General features: G+C 43.1%; 2 protein-coding genes across 3 annotated transcripts; one reads left to right on the forward strand and one right to left on the reverse strand.

Annotated features, from left to right (window-relative positions):
* Positions 1-6,183: 6,183 nt before the first annotated feature.
* Positions 6,184-13,455, reverse strand: atp5f1c (ATP synthase F1 subunit gamma; the record flags this gene model as incomplete). 2 transcript variants are annotated; one of them, XM_080754148.1, is made up of 9 exons in its annotated part: positions 13,369-13,455; positions 12,713-12,747; positions 11,994-12,125; positions 11,155-11,359; positions 9,527-9,670; positions 9,343-9,407; positions 8,740-8,895; positions 7,509-7,605; positions 6,184-6,311 (listed from the first exon to the last, which is right to left on the reverse strand). In XM_080754148.1, the coding sequence occupies exons 1-9, from the start codon at positions 13,407-13,409 to the stop codon at positions 6,308-6,310; spliced, it is 879 nt and encodes a 292-aa protein (XP_080610274.1). In that variant the 5' UTR covers positions 13,410-13,455. The 2 variants fall into 2 exon arrangements, with proteins under 2 accessions (XP_080610274.1, XP_080610275.1); XM_080754149.1 differs by lacking the exon at positions 6,184-6,311 and having other exon boundaries at positions 7,505-7,605.
* A 575-nt stretch (positions 13,456-14,030) lies between these two features.
* On the forward strand, positions 14,031-19,733 carry kin (Kin17 DNA and RNA binding protein). Its single transcript, XM_080754017.1, has 12 exons — positions 14,031-14,155; positions 15,096-15,190; positions 15,291-15,334; positions 15,433-15,555; positions 17,145-17,329; positions 17,484-17,532; positions 17,986-18,037; positions 18,135-18,267; positions 18,965-19,084; positions 19,187-19,286; positions 19,380-19,480; positions 19,604-19,733. The coding sequence occupies exons 1-12, from the start codon at positions 14,042-14,044 to the stop codon at positions 19,676-19,678; spliced, it is 1,191 nt and encodes a 396-aa protein (XP_080610143.1). The 5' UTR covers positions 14,031-14,041; the 3' UTR covers positions 19,679-19,733.
* Positions 19,734-19,751: the final 18 nt, after the last annotated feature.

Below are 19,751 nucleotides of genomic sequence, written 5' to 3' on the forward strand. Positions count from 1 at the left end.
TCTCTCCCTCTCTCTCTCAGCATAACGTGTGGGTGTGCAGGCCTCACCAGTCACGGCAGACCCCGGCGGGCCCCTGAAAGACACAGGCAGCGGACCAGATTGATGAGAGTGGAGCTCTCATTTGGACCGGACGAGAGAAAAGTGGCCAGTTTAAGACCACTACTGTATTTTAAACGCTGCAAGCTCTTTTGCCGCCGCGGCCGGCGCGCGTTAAAGAGACTGATGGATCCCGTTGGGGTGGGGTGGGGTGGGGTGGGGTGGGGTGGGGGGATCTACTCTCTCTCTCTCTCTCTCTCTCTCTCTCTCTCTCTCACTCTGTTAGGGCCGCCGTTACCACAGCGATGGGAGTTGGGGATGAAGAAAAAACCAAAGGGAGAGAAAGAGAGAGAGAGACCAGGGTGGCTGGGAGGGGGTGTAGTATAAATCTGCACAGCGGGAATCGATTGTCTCTCCCTCCGTCTCTCACTATCTCATCTGCCGGGGCTGGGAGAGGCAGGCCGGTTTAAACGATCCTGACCTTGTCCGACATAAATAGTAAGAAAAGTCCACGGAGCAGATAGCTTTGTGTAGGGCTCGGGGAGGGGGGGGAGGGGGAATGCATTGAGATAAGGGGGTGAGTGAGATAATGCCCTGGCATTACTACATCAGAGTCTGTGTCACTCACGCACACACACTCGCCAGCACACACACGCACACACACACACAGATACATAGCGCCCAGCATCCGTTGCCGTGGGAAACAACCGTGGCCTTCCTTCCTCCCCTATCGCCCCCTCCACTCCTCTCCTCTCCTGGGGTCTGATCACAGAAGAGAGGAGACCGGAGAGAAATGGAGAGATAGATGGATAGAGGGGCGAAGAAGAAGAAGAGTAGGGATGAAGAGGGTGGCGGAACGAGGGACAAAAGGGAGATGAAGGTTGGAGCGGGAGAGGGGGAGGCAGGTTCAAATATACTGTATAGGTGCAGTGTTGGCAGACCAGGAAAAAGCCACATGTGAGGTGAGGTGCGTGTGTGTTTGTTATCAGTCCCAAAGCTCCCATGCTCCTCTCTCTCTCTCTCTCTGTGATTGTCCCTTGCACCAGTGATGGCAGAGGAAGGGGGAGGGGGGGGGGGGGGGGGGGTGTTTAGAGCGAGGAGAAAGAGGGTGAAGTCAATTGGCTCCAATGAAACCCCCCATTCTGCTCTGTGAAGAAGACATGAATGTTTTAAAATAAGAAAGAGCCCCCCCCTTTATGTGGGCACTCTCTTCTCCTCCCTTCTCTTCTGGCGAGTGTAATGCCTCTGTACCTGACAGTGGCGGTGTGCCCCGGGTAAAGGCAGAAATCTCTGCCTCCATTGTCACCTGTTCCTCTAATCATTTTCCGCCCGTTGTGTCACAATGGGAGAGGCTGATAACGATAACGAGGGGAGCTAATACAGAGCCACGGCCGAGGCCCCCCGAATACAATGTTCACATGTCTTCGCTCGCTGGCTGGCACACGCACACGCGCAAACGCACACACACACACACACACACACACACACACACACACACACACACGCACACACACACACACACACACATGCACGCACACAAGTGTACACTTTAATGCAGGTGCGCGTGCTTATACACAATGCCTGCCTGCTCATACACAGCAACACACCTGAACTCACATGCGTGCACGTGCACACTTCGACTCACTCCATGACACAGACATTATACAGCGCCGACTGTCAAATCACCCTTGCATACGCGTTACACACCTTTACGGTTTAATCATACGACATTCTAATAGGAGACTGATAACGGCAGAGACACCATGTTAATTCTCTGCTTCTTAAAAAAGAAAGAAAGAAAGAAAACCGTTGAGAAAGCAGCTTTCGGTATGTTATGTTATACTCCATTTCACACACAGTCAACATGCAAAGAGCTGGGAAGATTTCCCATCTGGGATCAGAATTCCAGAAGGTTGAACAGAATCCACACATCTTGAAGATAAGAAGCTTCTCTGTGATCAGTGGTGGAAAAAGTTAAAAAAGGAAATGTACAAGTGACTTTGTTACAAATAAAGTCTGAAATTCAAAATGTATTTGAGTAAAACTACAAAGGCTAGCATTAAAATGTACTTAAAGTACCAAAATCTGAAAGTACTCATTATGCAGAATGTTTCAAATGTATATCATGTATACAAATTTGAAAACAGCAGATCTACAGGCTCACATTGCGTCACGAGTCGACGAATTGTAAACTTGTAGATCGGCTATTTTCGAATGGACAAAATGTTATATAGGGTTAATGTAGGTTTTGTAATGATCATCTATTCTAAATTTACAAAGTAACTAAAGTTTTAAAATAATTGTAGTGGAGTAAAAGTACAATAGCTGCCACTGTGGTGGAGTAGAAGTAAAAGTAATGAAAATTTGAAATACTCCAGTATAAAAATAAAGAAAGAAACTCAAAATTGTACATTACTTGAGTACAGGTACTTAGTTACTTTACACCAGTGGTTCTCAACCTGTGGGCCGGGACCCCCAGGTGGGGAGGGTCCCCAGATGATTAACCTAATGTGCAGCATTGTTTTCTCTCTCAACAGTAAACAAACCAACATAAAGTTTAAGTGTATAGAGGGGATCTGCACATTTCTAAAGTGACTTTTTAAAACCTCTAAAATAACAAATTAAACATTGTCCAATTTGTCAAATATTAGAGGCAGAAATTGTGAAAATAGCCGATCTACATGCTCACAACGCCTCTATTTTCACAATAGAACCGTGTTATAGAAAATGTAATTTCTCAACTCTTAGTGTTCGTCAAGGTGGGGGGGTCCCCAGTTAGAATATGATTATTTTCAGGGCCTGAAAAGGTTAAGAACCACTGCGTTACACCACTGCCTGTGACTGTATTTGATCAGAGACTGCTCTGTGAGTATGTTTTTATCTGGAACTGCTCTGTGACTATGCTTTATCAGTGGCTGCCATCGCTGTAATTTCAGTGTTCAGATGCATTCGCTCCCCTCAGGAGCAAACAATAACAAGCACAAATACAATACACAAACAAGTCCTGCAGGACATGAACAGTACGCACACCGAGGTATGCATGATGCATAAGAATGCATGCATGCCAAATGCAGTGTTAATTCCGTCCACTAAAACTATGACGAAAAATGTTCGACGACTCGTTTTTCCACAGACGAAAACTCAATAAAAACTCAATAAAACTAAACTAAATACATTGACAACTTCGTCAACAAATACAAACTAGATATTAGGGAGGGACTAGTGGAGATGAGATTCAGTCATCAAAGTAATGTTATGTTTGGTTGCGCTCGGGTGTTGCGCTCTGAACATAGCAGATCTACAAGCTCACAATGTTTTAAATGCAACCAAGTGTAAAACCAGCCATTAAGACACAATCAAGGCCTGCCAAAATTCATTTTTGTCGACAAAATAAACTCTAGATTTTGTCTACTAAAAAGATGACTAAAATATGACTCAAAAGACTATCTATGACTTAACTAAACCAGAGTTTTCTGTCAAAATGAACACAAACCAGGTGCATACACAACGTAGACATGGAGGAATTAGAGGCAAACCACAAGCACCTTGCTCCAGTAGCATCACCAGCCTCTCGTGTTGCTATAAGATATTAGATTCGCCAGAACCGCAAACCATGTTTTTTTTTTTTTTTCAGTCTGTCCATGAAGGGTCAGATATAGTATGGATGAAACAAAGCTGGACTCAGGTCAGACAACATTTTAAATACTTAATGGATCCGCACTGGATTGACTGGAACGTGTGAAACACATAAAATACGAACCAGTTGTCAGTGTCTGAACAATAAACCATTGAGATACATTAGAAGTAAATATGAAATGCTATTTCCTGAGATCTCCATCCGATAGTGTTAATCACCGTTAGCTCTTCACATCCTACTTCCTTTTTCGCGTAATTTAGTCATTTATTATAGATTTGTTACAATACAAATAGCCCAACAAATACACAAGACCAAGAAAAAAGAAAAACATCCCTGAGCAAGATCAGAACCCTGCAAACAAAACCTGACAACAGCACACACAATAAAATAAACACACACACACACACACACACACACACACACACACACACACACACACACACACACACACACACACACACACACACACACAGGGCCATCCTTACCCACCTATCCCGTTGCAGTGGGGGGTCAAAAACAAAACAAAAGAAGCAATGTTATAACATTTTAAAAAATATGAACGAGCAAGGATATATTCCTGTATAATATGGATAATATATAAATATAAGGGAGCTAGGCCCATGGTCTCTCATTACGAGCCATTAATGTATAGGCCTAGTGAAGAAATCTTTCCCACTAAGGTTAAACTGGTATATAGAGAAGGATACGTAGATTGTACCAATCTATGATTGATGGTGACCTGACTTCCACTGGTTAACTAACACTGCTCTTTATAGCAGTTTGGACCCATTCCATATAGGCAAACACATCCCGCTTCCATGAAGACAGCTGGTTGAGTTACTTGTTATCAAACAGCACACTCTGGTGGACACGCACTGAACTGAACAAGCAGAGACATCCTAAATAAAAAATACAGGCTCAGTGACCTCGAAATCAATGGCAACCAAAAGAAAACCAGAAGATGAAGTGTTGACTTAAATCCTGGTCCTTGGGGTCCAAAACTTATATTGACCATTAATTAATGAGTGATCATTTAAGCTCATATTTATGCTGTAATTAAATAATTGACAGCATTTTCACCGATATTTACTGTTGGGTCAAGTTAGCACTGCCATCATGGCATGTGCAGAGTATGTAGCTAACAAAACAACAAATAAACTACCGCAATGTGGGAAAATTGCACCAAATCATTATACCCACCGCTCTTTTAAATCTGTTGTAGGCTAAACCTGAACATGGTTTTGAAGTTCATGTGATTTTCCAGAGCGTCAGAACTGTCATATTAAGAAAGAAAACGTTTTCTTTACTGAGCAATGTTGTTAACAGCTGCTACACCAACTTACACAGCTGGCCCTGAGCTGAAAATCAGGTGTGCAAAGGTTTTTGGTCATTAAAAATGCAATACTTGTTGCACTATTATATAGATAAAGTGAGGGGTTACCAACAGACTTCCCCTATAAAATCAGGTCCAGTTAAAAAAAACTACTCATAGTAGTAGATGGCTGTTGACTCTCCTTGATAAAACAGTGGACCAACACCAGCAATACAATTCAATGCTGGTTTTGCTCCACACTGTGTGTGAACCCCAGAGAATCTGTGTTGTTGTCAAGATGAGACACTAGACTCAACCATGAGCTTAGGCCTCTATCAAAGCAAACCTGGGCTTCCATAACACCTCAGCAGTTGAGCACAAGCTGACCACCTTCATGCCACGCCCCATTGATGAAGAGATTTGTTCAAAAGTATTCAAGACCTAAGTACTGAGTGCATACATTAACATTAACCTTTCAGAAGAAGACATTTCTGTATTCTGTATAAATCCTTGGATATAGATTTTTATTTTTTCATGAGCTGTATGCCATAAAAATCCAAATAAAAATAGAAACCTGCATACACTATGAATCTAGAATATATGAAAGCTTAAAAAACTTTTACACAATATATATTTTTTAGATGGATCTGTATATTAGAAGTGCAGACTCTGACTTTTAAATCTGTTCTTAAAACACATTTAATCACACTATATCTGGATCCGTTTATATGATGTTACTGATGTGTAACTTTGTCGTTGCACTTCCATACATTGTTTTTTGTTGTAATTGTGCTTTATAAATATAGTTGATTTGAATTATTCATTAAATGTTCCTTGTACAGTTTCAATGGACAATTTGTGGACAGTGAAAACTAAACATCTCGTTCCATCTTGGAAAGTTATTTTTTACCACTCCGGAGTCATAAAAATAAAATCTTAAAGAATTGACTTTCTTATTATCATTATATATTTCCAGTTGTAGGTGGGTGAGGGGAGGGATTAGGAGAATTGTGTGCTGTGGGGCATGTATCTGCTGTACCTACACCAGTCACTCAAAAGAGGGGGGAAAAAAGCAGTTGATTTTTAGCTTAAAGATTTCCTGTACAATCATTTTCAGAGAATGACCGGTGTAGAACAAATAGCACTCATCATACATCTTTCACAACCACAGACATTTATTGAGGGACAAAACAGATGGAACAGTTCTCTGTAAGAGTTTATTTCTCTGTATATTTTACAAATATAAGCATATGACAGTTAAGTCGAAGTACTTTGAAGCGTGTAACCCACAGCAGGCAGGGACAAGGGACGATTTTGCCCGTTTATCTGTAAAGAAACAAAGAAAACGATTAAGTATATCCACAAAAACAAGTAAGCCATTAGACCTGGTTTGGCTGTACACTATGAGAAACTAATGAGTTTCTAAACTAAAGCCAGCTCTCCAGCGCAACGATATCGGCCAGACTCTGCTGACAAGCTGCCGTTGCCGATGAGTTGGAACCCGTTGATGAAGTACTGAGCATGTTCCGTAGTTTGCTGACCTCGGTAGCCGTTGAACAACCGTGTGGTAAGTGATGTGGGGGGTAAATACTGACTACTGGTGCAGAAGCGAGCCTAATTAAGCCAGAGACATTTGCCTGTCGCACATTTGCATCAGTTTGTGCAGAACTAAATGCTAGTTTGTTGCAAGCCTGTTGGGAGTTGGAAAGAGTCTCTTGGAGTTGGAAAGTGACTCTTGTAATCCGTTGGAGAGTCACCATAAAAAAGGTCTAAAGGCAAATCAAGCAAAGCAATCCAAACCAGCAGAAACCAACTGATGTTACCTCCTGCTGCGTGTTAAAACACCCTGGGTTGACCAATGAAGCAGATAGATTACAAAAGAGAATTAGCAATGCAAAAGCAATGCAAAACAGAGACGGGTTGAGGTCATATTTGATAGAAAAGTAAAGAAAGTTACATTTATTACATTAAACTGAGGTGAAGAGAAAGAGTAGGGTGAGAGAGTAGGGATTAAAAGGCAGTTCAAAATATCAACTTAATCTCCAATAACATGTATAGATTTTTGTAAACTATTTTTGACGGTGTGGCTCTCTGTAGAGGCAAGCCTTCTAGAAAGGGGTGTGTGTGAGATAGACTAACAGTGTCTAAGCTTGCAAACGGCTCGATTGATCAGCTCTACATGTGTTTTATTATACATCATAAGGCCCACATCAAGTCCCAGATCCACACCGTTATTTGACCCCATCGTGTTCATTTATCAACAGTTTAGTACCATGAAGACCAAGCCTGTATTTTCCAAAAGCTTATGAAATTGCTGCCAACGATGTAAAACAACACTAGGTACGTTTTCTATCCTCACCACAGCCTACCTCAGACACAGGGTGAGCAGACAGAAATGGTACCTCCTAATAGTGAATTAGTGAGAACCGATATATGGAGACATGAAAAGCATTCCTTTAACAGGAAAGACAAAAAAAACAGGTAGAAGGCAGGAGAAGAGACGGACACATTCAAAGTCCTTACAGAGCTGCAGCTCCAGAAATGATCTCAATGAGCTCCTTGGTGATGACCGCCTGTCTGGTACGGTTGAAGGTGAGGGTCAGCTTGTCAATCATCTCCGCTAGAGAGGGGGAAATAATATAATTAGTATCAATGCTAAAAAATAACCCCACCACTAACCATAGCGTCCACAAAGTATGGGTTTAAGTGGCGAAAGCACAATGGGATTACATTTAACTAGGTTGTGGCTGTGTGAACCCTGCCAGGGGCTTAGTTGTCACAGACCACCACTTTGGCAATGGACGCCCACATCAAACGATTGCGTCCAACAAGGAGGCATTGGGTCCCATTTTTGTAGTCTTTGGTATGACCTAGCCCGGGCCAAGAGGGCGATAGCAAGAGGGCGCAAAAGACCCGTACTTCCCGTTTCTGCATGACGTAGGCGGATACCTTTTTAGGAGGCGGAAGCATGTTTGGAGTCTATTCATTTACAATGAGAGAGCTAACGTGAACACAGAGCAAAATAATAGTTCAGAAGCTATGCTCACTGAACTAAATATTGGACCAGATCATCACAAGCCACATAATATTAACAAAATTGTCATACTAAAGTGGCTTTTTTCAGCGACACAACAACTGAGAAAATCAACTTTATTATTGCTCTTTAGCTGTCCCAGCAGCACACTCTCGCGGGATCTATAGCACCAGTAAACAGGACGTGCGCGAGATTTGCAGTCAGAGCCGGCGCCCACTTAGGAGTCAATTTGTAGGATTTGTGTACCATGTCGCATCTCTAGTGGATCCAATGAGGATGAGCTATCTTCATTAATTAAATATCTTTGTCCCGGGGGACTGAACCCTGACCTCCCAATCTCAGGGCGGACACTGTAACCACAAGGCCACTGAGCTGGAATTCATACAGCACAGGGTTTTTTTTGTATTGTATGTAATAATAAATAATCAAGTGAATTATAGGGAAATCAAACCACTCAGTTGGCTGTGGACCTCCTGAAACTCCCTCTACATCCCTGGACCCCACTATTAAAATATAATACATTAGGCAGCATCTCGGTGAAGTTTAAGATTATTCTTCATAGTGACAGAACAGTTAAACGACAGTAATGACATGCCTCAGAAGTTTTGCCCTATGACCAAATCTAAACAGAAGATGCATAGTACAGTGACTGGATCAACTCTTACTGAACAATGAGCGTAAAACAAAACAAATTCGAAGCTATTCTTTAGAATGTCTTACAGGCATTCTTGCTGGCGCTGTCCATAGCGGTCATCCTAGCACTCTGTTCGCTGGTGGTGGACTCTTTCATGGTGTAGTAGAGTATGTTGACCAGGGCAAACTCCTGGTAGTTCCTCAGAACGTCGGCGTCGATGTCATCATAGATGCCCATGGACTCTGTCAGGCAAGATCGCATACAGTGAGTGACTGGTTCAACACATAAGATCCACTGTCGTTAGGGTGGTCACAATTATTGCATAATTGCAATTATTTTTTCATAATCCTCCAAATAGTTTCCATGATCAAAAATACATTCAAATATGAAAAAGCGGAAATATCTACAAGCTTACAACGCGTTTTAAGCTTGTATACAAGCCATTTCCTCAATCAATTTAATAATAAGTATTATGTATTTAAAGGTAGTAAATTCTTTGTAAATTCAAGTTATGTCATATCTGCCCTGTGCAACTTTTGATTACGAAGCCTAAAAGCCAAACAGATTTTTTTATTCATATGCTCCAGTTTAACAACACACACAATTAAATCGATTACTTGTATGACAATGGTCAGAAATGTCATCGTGACAGCCCTGTTGTTTACTTGAACTTCAGTAAAATGCCATACCCGCGTTAGCAACAGTATCGTTGGTAAACAGCGGCTTCCTGTCTATCTTGTAGGAGATGACAGACCTGTATGGGGGGGAAAGGTGACGCAAACGTGGTCAATTACACTTGCTGCAATACTTCACATAAAGTCAAACCGAATGACCGAGCAGCAGCCAGGAGTGATAAAGGTAGGCCTTCCTTACCTGAACTGGTTATAGATGACCGACCCCTGGTCAAACTCAATTCCTGCGTTAATCAGCTCCGTGGCAACAATGGACGCATCACTGAAAGTGGGAGGCTTGCGGCCAATTTCCTTGAAGCTTAGCACAATGTGCTTTCCATGAGTCCTGATGGAAGATACCACGTTATGTAAAACACTTGGTGACACAATCAGAACTTGTTAGCTCTTACCAGGTAGCAACAGGAGATCATTTACTAAATTATGTTATAATTAATTGTGAAACTTTGCAGTGGAACTATTGCACATCACATGCATATGGTCAATCTCAGACATCCAACTTCTTGTTGAGGGAAAAAATATATAATTTTGTATGCAAGACAAATATTGAGTGCCGTTGCTACAACTACATCCAGGGGGAAACACTGTATAATAATTACTAGTCCTGTGCCCGGGGGTGTGCACAGTATACGAGGGATTGAATGTAGTCTCAGAAGTAACGTTGGAGAACCCAGACCGGTGCCCGTTGGGCAGAATAGTTACTATTGACGTCCAATTGTGCAATACTTGTTGTATCGGTCTGTCTGTCTGTCTGTCTGTCTGTCTGTCCGTCCCTTTCATGCCCATACATTACATTGAGATCTCTTATATCTATCTGGCTCTTTTTGCCAGACCCAGGGGGTCGGCCTACAAAAGGCTTTGTCGGTCTGTCGGTCTGTCTGTCGGTCGGTCCCTCTTTTCCTCAGTGTGCCTGTGTTTGCCTCTGACTGCTCATCTGCCCCTCCCTTCCCTTGCTCGGCTGATTGCCTTGAGTGCCGTCACCTGTACAGGACCAGCTGAGTTGAGTTGGCTGACGAGCTGCTGACACTATAAATTCCTCAGCCCATCTACAAGCTCAGAAACATTTCCAGCTGCTCAGCCTATACAATCCTGTGTGTTCATGTGTTAGTTCAGTGCCATACTAGTCAAAACAGCCGATCTACAAGCTCACTACGCTTTGTTGCTGAGACTATAAAATCCTGTGTGTTCATGTGTTAGTTCAGTGCCATACTAGTGAAAACAGCCGATCTACAAGCTCACTACGCTTTGTTGCTGAGACTATAAAATCCTGTGTGTTCATGTGTTAGTTCAGTGCCATACTAGTTTTCATTGCGGGTCTGGCACAACCAGGTGACCTGGTCTAGTTTTGCCCATATATGGTGTTCCGTGTCCAGGCCAGTCTGTGATGCCATCTCCAAATTTGGGCACTGTATTGATAGCAGTCAGTGATGTCACTGTTTTAGATTACGGGTATATCAGATTTGGGCACCGTTTATTATCAGCGATGTCAGTCATCTCCAAATGTGGGCTGATTGATGTCAGTCAGTGATTTTAGTCATCTCCAAATGTGGTCACTAGTAATGAACATGTGGCTGTTACCATGGTGGCGGTATCAGTGATGTCAGCCATCTCCAAATTTGGGCATGTTTAAGCATGCGGCTGTTAGCATTGCATCCAGGCCAGTCTGTGACGTACTATGACAGCAGAGTAGACGGACAGACAGACAGACAGACAGACAGTCGGATGGACGTGACCCCTTTCTTTCAAGTCCCAAAAAGGTTTCATAAAACCAACCATTCTGCCACTTTAACGTCATCATATCCTGTTGTGTACCTGTGCAGAATGCCCCTCAGCTTGTCCCCCACGTTGACCACCACCACCTCCTTGCCAGCGTTAGTCAGAGTGGCAATCTGGGCCTTTATGGCCTTGGCAACACCAGAGTGGATGGCGCCACAGAGACCACGGTCAGACGACACACCAATGAGCAGGTGCTTGTTGGCCTCCTCTGGTGCTTTGATCTCAGCCTTTTCGTAAAGCGCTGGGGAATAAAGTGCAACAAAAAGAATATTGGCAGTCCGATTCAAATTAATTGAACCAATACATCGGAATGACCCTTTCAATGTCCTTTTGAGAACAAGCCAAGGTACGCTCAGCAGAGCACAAATGTTTGCAATTTAAATTTCTACCAAAGAGTAGCACGGCATGATCTATAAAGGGGTAGAGCTTTCGCCTTTGGACCACAAGGTCATGGGCTCTTCTATACGAATATACAAAAATGTATGTTTAGGAAAAGATCCATACTTGTGTAGCCGGGGCCTAAGCCTCTCCAAACTACCTGTGTTAAATAACAATTGTATATAATCTCTACTGTAGTGTAAAAGTAGTGTGGCAAGTTGTCAACAATAGAACAAACCAAAGTTACAATAATGGCTTAAGGGTTAGGGTTGTGTATACGGTAGTCCAGCTCCAATGCTTGTATATTCTGAACAGACTTGTCATTAAAATGTCTGTCAAAGTCTCATAGTTAATTACTTGTCAATTATATTCGTATCACCAGTCAAAGGTTGTTCAAATAGGACAAACTGTAAAACATAATCAAACCTAATTGCAGAGAGTTAAATTAACCCTAAGGATTTTGCAGTGTGTAGGCATAATACTGTACGTATACATACCCAGGGCACCGGCTCCATAGACGCGGGCAGGCTTCAGCTGCCTGTCAGCGCGGGCATACTTGGCAGCTGCCACCATCTTCATGGACTTGGTGATTTTCTGGATGTTCTTGATGGACTTCAACCGAATGGTGACTAGAGGACACAAGAACACCCCTCACTGTCTCCAGTATCAACAAAAACAGCGAAGGCATGCTTGATGATGCCTCCTATGTAGGCACATACAATGACTTTGTCCCATCACTGGAATAGTGCAAAATAACTCAGGTCATTCTTGTCAAGTTACCATCATTGTGTTACAGTGTAGTCAGTTATATACAGATACCTCTAAAAAACTAATTGAATATTGTGTAAAAATACATTTTATTGAAACTTTCATATATTCTACATACATTGGACAGTCAGTGTTATGCCATACAGCTCATGAATATCAAAAGTCCATATTTCAAAATATTACAATATTACATGAGAACACTCAAAACAAGGATTTATAATAGAACTTCTGAAGTCAAAGTGGCTTGAAGTCCAGTGGGAAGTTTCCAAAGTCAGTTATGATTTGGGGTGCTATGGCATCTGCAATGCTTTTTTACACAATATTCTATTCTTTTTTTTTGATGGATCTGTACATTTCAGTGTGTATAATAGGATCGTAGATGCTGTTTATTCAGGCGTGTAGCAGGAGGACCTGTAACTCTGCAATAGTTGACATAAAAAGTACTTACTGTCCTTCAGGGTGGCCATGTTCCTGACCTGCCCACTGCAAACGCAGAGAATGCATTCAGAATTGTGTTGCAAGCCTTATCATCAACAACATTGTTACATGGCAAAATATGCCCAAATGTTTACACATGCTCTAATAAATTAAATGCAGAAGACAGAGCGTCATATGGGGGAAATACATACACACATTTCAACTTGTGAGTCAGTGACATGCATGCACGCCAACTTGGATAACCGGCGATTAGCACATCGATAGAACATTTAAACACAACACAAGAAAGGGAAATTAGGTTGAGCAGCTTTCTGCTCATACTTTTAGCGCAGTGTTGACTGTAGTCTCTAACTCTGTACGGAGGACACAGACAGCTATGCAACAACACAATGACACAAGACGGCCACTAAATGTCATGTAGCAGCCAGTGTCAGCTAGTGTTAGCTTAGCATTAGCTACAGAGGCTGAACTTGGGCTAATCGCACTGTCTGTGTGTCATTCAGAATCCGCAGGCAAACCCCGGCCTGTTAGCACGTCCTTGCAAATGAATGACTGCGTCTCTGACCGACCGCAAACGTTCACGCTCCGTCTCGTTCGCGTGCCACAATGACTGTTAAAAGCAACAAGTGTACACAGTGTGTATTAAATAATGCGTTTTGTTTTTACCATTGTGGGGAGAACACCAACGCGCTGGTCCTGGCGAACATGATTGCTTCTTACTGAAGGTCAGACATGCAGGACTGCGCAGGCGCCAGGAATATGAGGAAAATGGCTGAAGGTCTCGCGGGATTTCCACTCTCCTCTAGCTTCTCAAACTTTTACATTTCAAGGTTTCTCCTCTGACAGCATACAAATGGAACCAAGTGGACCCATTTGGTTCCATTTGTATGCTGTCAGAGTTACAGACTTGTATTGGTCAATTTAGAGCCCCTAATGGAACCCACAGAGTCCCCGGGATCCACTTTTGAGAAACACTGCTCTAGTTTACTTTATTTGTTTGTAATAAAAACACAATAAGTCATAAACACAGACAACACAACAGAGTGGTCTTCTTAGAGGGGAAAATGCTAAATCATTTGTTTGTACATGAAATTAAACTAAAATAATTATTACAAATTGGTTATGTTTATGATTGTTGGATTAACCCAAGTCTCGCGAGATAGATTATTCTCGAGTGACAACGAGGAAGTGCGTCGTACTCGAGTTCCACCCATGGTTCCACCGAGTGGACTGGAGATTGAACCATTGAAGCTGTGTAGACTGGAGAGCAGCTACTAGCTACACAGCCTACACTAGCACAGTATAAACAAATACACGCTAGCCTGGTCTACAATCAAAGATGGGGAAAGCTGATTTCTTCAGCCCGAAGGCGATAGGCAACAGAATCAAAGCCAAGGGTCTCCAGAAGCTGAGATGGTATTGCCAGATGTGCCAGAAACAGTGTCGAGACGAGGTGAGACAACAACAAAGCCATGATGTTATGGTCAGCTGTTAGCTTAGCTAGTCAGCCGTCTATGTACCAGTCATTTGTAGGAGATGTTGTGGGTTTCTTCTTACCCAGCTGGTAACATACATAACATGTTTAGTTAGCCTATTCTGGCATGGTGCTATAATAAGTTATAAACCCGTAGTTGTGACTTGTTTACAACAAAAGAACGTGCGAAGTCTTCTAAGAAACAACGAGCATTGTGGATATTATTTATTCAGCCATTTGGACAGTGTTAAGGAAACGATTGATTGGTCCTAGCCTAGCACAGCTAAACAATCCACCCATGTTAAAACACAAGGTGGGGGATATACTGCAGTTAGTTAGCTGCATTAGTATATAGTCTGGCCAAGCCAGGCTAGATTGGTCCCCCCCATTATTAGTCCCTACCTAGCTCTGGTCCAGGACGTTAGCGAGGTCTACTCTCTGGACCAGAGCTAGTCCCAACTCCCAACCTATCATCATTCTTCCATCGGATGCTCTGACTCCCTCCGAGCATATCAGCTACCAATCAGATGTTTGGAGTCTCAAATTCACGACTCTTGGGCATTTGGTTACAGGTGGATATGTTTAAGTTAGCCTCATTACTAGCCCCATATAGAACCTCACCCGTCGCTGCGTCCTGGAGCACAACAGGACGCAGCGACGGGTGAGGTTCTATATGGGGCTACCTCATTACCAGCCTTTTGTGTTAAGGGAAAATGAAAAACTGTCTGTCTTTAGTCAGTTGGAGGGGTTTTGTTGATAAGGTTGAAGCATGCAGTTGATGTAGCCATGTTTCAGCTAAGGATCATCAGGGTTCACCAATCCAGCAGATGAATGAACCTCTTCTCTATCACCAGACAACTTTAATTATCATATTCAGCCATATGTTGTTTTGAACCATTTTCTCCGTTTGTGCTCATAGAATGGTTTCAAGTGTCACTGCATGTCGGAGTCCCACCAGAGGCAGCTGCTGTTGGCCTCAGAAGATCCCAACCAGTTCATGGACCTCTTCTCAGAGTGAGTCCTGTTTTAATGCTATGATATGAAGCACTGACACATGTTAACATTTCACCCCATTGACCCCATATAACTGACTTTACTTTCCCTGTTTTCCTAGGGAGTTTAAAAGTGACTTTTTGGACTTGTTAAAAAGACGCTTTGGTAAGGGTGGATTTCCCATTTGACTTTCCCACTTTAACTTAGCGTATAGCGTATTACAGGCAAATAATGAGCATTTTCTTCTCTCCCTCTCTCTGCAGGGACCAAGCGAGTGCATAACAACATCATCTATAATGAGTACATCAGTGACAGGGAACACGTCCATATGAACTCCACACAGTGGGAGACACTGACAGACTTTACCAAGTGGCTGGGGAAAGAAGGTCAGTGGGCACGGGATGGTGTTTTTTACTGGTGTTTCAGTCCGAGTGTGGGGAAAGGGTGCGTTCGGAAATGCGCACCGGACTGCGCGGGCGTTTATCGTGGGCTTGCCCAGGCCTTACGGCCTGGGCATAAATATAACGATTGCATTCACCACGGCTTCGTAACTCGCGCGGCGCTCCGCCGGCCGCGCGGCCCTGGCCCGCTCTTCGCGGCCACTCGCGCCTGCGGCGCTCGGGGGCGAAGAGCAGGACCAAGGTCCGCTGGCCTTCGCGCCGCTTGCAATGTCGTGGACAATAAAACGAGCGCACCCTTTCATACACTCTGACTGAATCACCAGTAAAAAACACTCTCTCCAGTGGGCACACCACCCACAACAAAAAGAATGTCTTTCACTGGAGCTCACCAGAGCTATTCTCTTACCACAACCAATACATAGATACCAAAATGATCAAAGACAAATGATGAACATAGTCTTGGCCTATATGTCAGGGACATCAGACGTTCCTTTATTCATGAATCAAACTCGGTTTATTACCCTTTGTAGTATCTGAAAAATTGCTTTTTAATAGAGGGTATGCAAGTGACATCATCATCATACCCGGAATTTATGCAGGAACTCCTACTGAGTGGCAAAAAAATACTTTCTGGCCTTGACGGCCCATACATCCAAACAGAAAAGTCCTATCTGATTGCATTAAACAATGTTAACAATTTTGCTGCCATTTTAAACATAGCTGTACTAAGCAGCTGCCAAATTGTCCTTACCTTTTAACGTGGGCACGCGCACGCATCGTGCAGGATCTGTGCGCGACTCATCTAGTAGACGTGTAGACTCGGTGACAGCTTTCGAATTAAAAAAACCTCATTGGAATAGACATATCCGTTGCCACGCTGTATCCCTGCTTATCCGCCAGTGTTTACATAAAAAAACATTAGAGACAGCCAGCTGTACGCTATGGTAACACGTGGACATGTTCGCGCACATAGCAGACGATATGTGCGCAGATCATATGCCAGGTGGGTAAAAGAATCAAACAGCTACAAAATAAATAAAAATACTTTTAATCGTTTCATAATGATTAAAGCTAATTACATTTCCGGGATCGACGGGCATCACAGAGTGGTACAGCGGGAAATCTCCGGTTTCGGCGGGGATCGCAGGAAATGAGTTAAACTCACTTTACCACTCGATATGCCATTCACTTTATGTATGCGCATACCCTCTATTGATAAAACTTGCTTGCAGTGTAGTTAGTAGCACAATCAAGCAATGTTATGTCGCTTTGGAGAATATGCCTAATTGTGTAAATTACCAACACTATCTGCTAACTGCCAGTGGTTTGGAGTTGCTTTGCTAGTTATTATAATACTGCTGTTCATTTCAAGCCTTGCAGTAGTTGTTTTAATGAACAAAATGAGAATTACATATTGCTGTGCTGGGATTGGGAACTTAACAGTGTAGCCTTTTTTGTTGTCAAAGTTCTACACCAAGGTGTTTTTATTTAACTGCTTATTGGTGAAATGTCAGGTTTTGAGATAGAAAAGCACATTCTTTATAATATGTACCTTGTTTAATGGTACCCCCTAGGTTTGGCAAAGGTTGATGAGACCCCTAAAGGCTGGTACGTTCAGTACATTGACCGTGATCCGGAGACAATTCGCCGTCAGGAGGAGTTGGAAAAGAAGAAAAAACAGGACTTGGATGATGAGGAGCGTAGTGCAAAGTTCATCGAAGAGCAGGTCCGCAGAGGCCTTGAGGGCAAAGAACCAGAGGTGAGCACCCCCAACACACACACAACTTCAGCCAAGGAGGACACAGTGCACTTTAATAGGGCACTTGTTGTGGCATCTACAGTATATTAACATAAAGAAAGTGTTTGCAGCAGATAGGCATAATAAACATTGTTTTCTGTCTTTTATTCGCTAGGAAACACCAGTTTACACAGAGCTCAAGCGAGAGAACGAGGACGAAAAAGGTTAGTTTTGGGGAATGGTTGCTTACTGTTTAGCTCGTTTATGTACATAGTATACATATACGCATTTGCACTGAGACATTGCTTTTTTTTGGGATGAAAAAGGACCTTGTTTAGTGGTGCTTATCCAACAACAAGCTGTTGCTTCAATTCTATTTATTACCATAATACAATACGTTATTTTCATTATTAAATCTACAATCTGTAAATGTTATGTTCATTGTCTCCCTCTCCCAGTGGAGACTGGGAACGATGTCCCAACTACAATACAGTACCAGGGTCAAAACCTCTCAATGGGGGAGTAGTTAGAACTCCAACCACTGCAGATGTGCTAATTATAATGTATTAACATACTATACCATATAGTTTGGGTAAAATATTGTTTTATTCACTAAAATAAGTCCCAGATTGATGGACACTTAATGTAAAGAACTACTTCTGCTTGTTTTTTTTCAGTTGTCTTCAATCTGGGAGCGTGCTCTTCTGCAGCCGGTCCTTCAAAACCAAGGTACAGAGGCTCTTTTGCAATCCCATTTTAATCTGCTACATAAATGACAGACGTGACAATGTCACTTATGATTTTGTTCATAACTTGGTCTCCATAGTGCTGTCAAAGGTCCTGTCAAAGGCCCAAGTGCCCTGACGGTAGCGGCGTCGGCAAAGAGGAAAGAGTTGTCGTCTTCCAGTTCAGAGTCCAAAGAAAAGAGGAAGAAATCAGCCCTGGATGAGATCATGGAGGTATCGTGTCATTGTGTTCTGTGTACAGTATATAGCCTTGTTCAGACCAAAGATCTGTGATGAGACTAAACCGTTTTAAGCAGGATGTATACTTAGTTCTACGACAGTGCACAGAAAATAGCCGATCTACAAGCTACGATCTACGTTGCAGATCTTGTAGATCTGCTTCTTTTGGCACGTGACACCATGGTACAATGGAGCATAGATTTACCCCCCTGGCCTCACCGGGCGCGCTGAGCGCCGCGCCAACGTCAAAGCTGGGAACACTCCTGTTTTAATTAATGAAGGGTGCTCCACTGACGATGTCACCGTTGGACACTCAAATTCGCCCGGTTCATTTTTTGACGCCGGCACAACGCCGTCTTTTTGGTGGAGCCCTAGCTGTAACCCCCGGCTCCGCCGGAGCCGCAGAGCGTCGCGTCAACGTTCCCTTTTTAATCAATGAAGGGTGCTCCACTGCCGATGTTGACGTTGGACACCCAAATTCGCCCCGGTTCATTTTTTGACGCTGTCATTTTGGTGCAGCCCTAGCCTTAGCAGTGGTACATAGGAGTGAAAAATGGCAGCGGTCTAAATGACCCCTGGTGTCTGTCTTGTGTCTTCATATCTTATGGTTGAAAAATAGTTTGTATCTGTACTTTATGCAAAATAGGGTCAGCAAAACACACAAACCATTTGTGATTTCTTCATTTTCTAGATGGAGGAACAGAAGAAGAAGTCGGTCAGAACTGAGTATTGGCTGCAGCCCAACATTGTGGTGAAAGTTATCACTAAGAAACTGGGAGAGAAGTACCACAAGAAGAAGGCAGTCATCAGGGTAACACAGGATTAATCTTGTGTGCGCGTGCATGCTTGTGTGTGTGAGTTAAAGGCTTAGCAAGGGTGACTAACGTTTGTATTGTTACTCCTGTTGCCACAGGAAGTGCGAGACAATTACACCGCTGTAGTGAGGATTATTGGCTCTGGAGACAAACTGAAACTAGACCAGAGTCATCTGGAGACTGTTATCCCTGCAGTTGGTAAGGATGCACACATGAGATTGTTCTGGCTCAATATGTACCTCAACTCAGTGTCTTAATCTAATCCCCACCCCTCTGTACGCTGGCCTGCAGGTAAACGTGTCCTGATTCTGAATGGCCAGTACAGAGAGACAGAGGCTGTGTTGGAGGGTATAGATGAGAAGAAGTTTTGTGCTTCGCTCACGCTCGACTCGGTAAGGAAGAAGTACAGAATTGCTGCAAGCCAATGTCCCATTCTTTGCACCCTTTCTCAGTCCAATAGATACATAATACTGTATCTTGCGCATGTCTTAACATTTGGGTTGTCTCGTCTCCAGGGTCGGATGAAAGGGAGGCGAGTTGACGGCGTCGCTTATGAGGACTTTTCAAAACTGGAGAGCCCTCCTGCCTAAAGTCTCTCACTGATCACTGGCTGAGGGACTCTACTGTGTCAGGCTCCCTCCCAACCTGTGTGTGTATATATAT

Source organism: Nannobrachium achirus, assembly GCF_963921795.1.
Source record: "Nannobrachium achirus genome assembly, chromosome: 23".
NCBI classification, from domain to species: Eukaryota; Metazoa; Chordata; class Actinopteri; order Myctophiformes; family Myctophidae; genus Nannobrachium; species Nannobrachium achirus.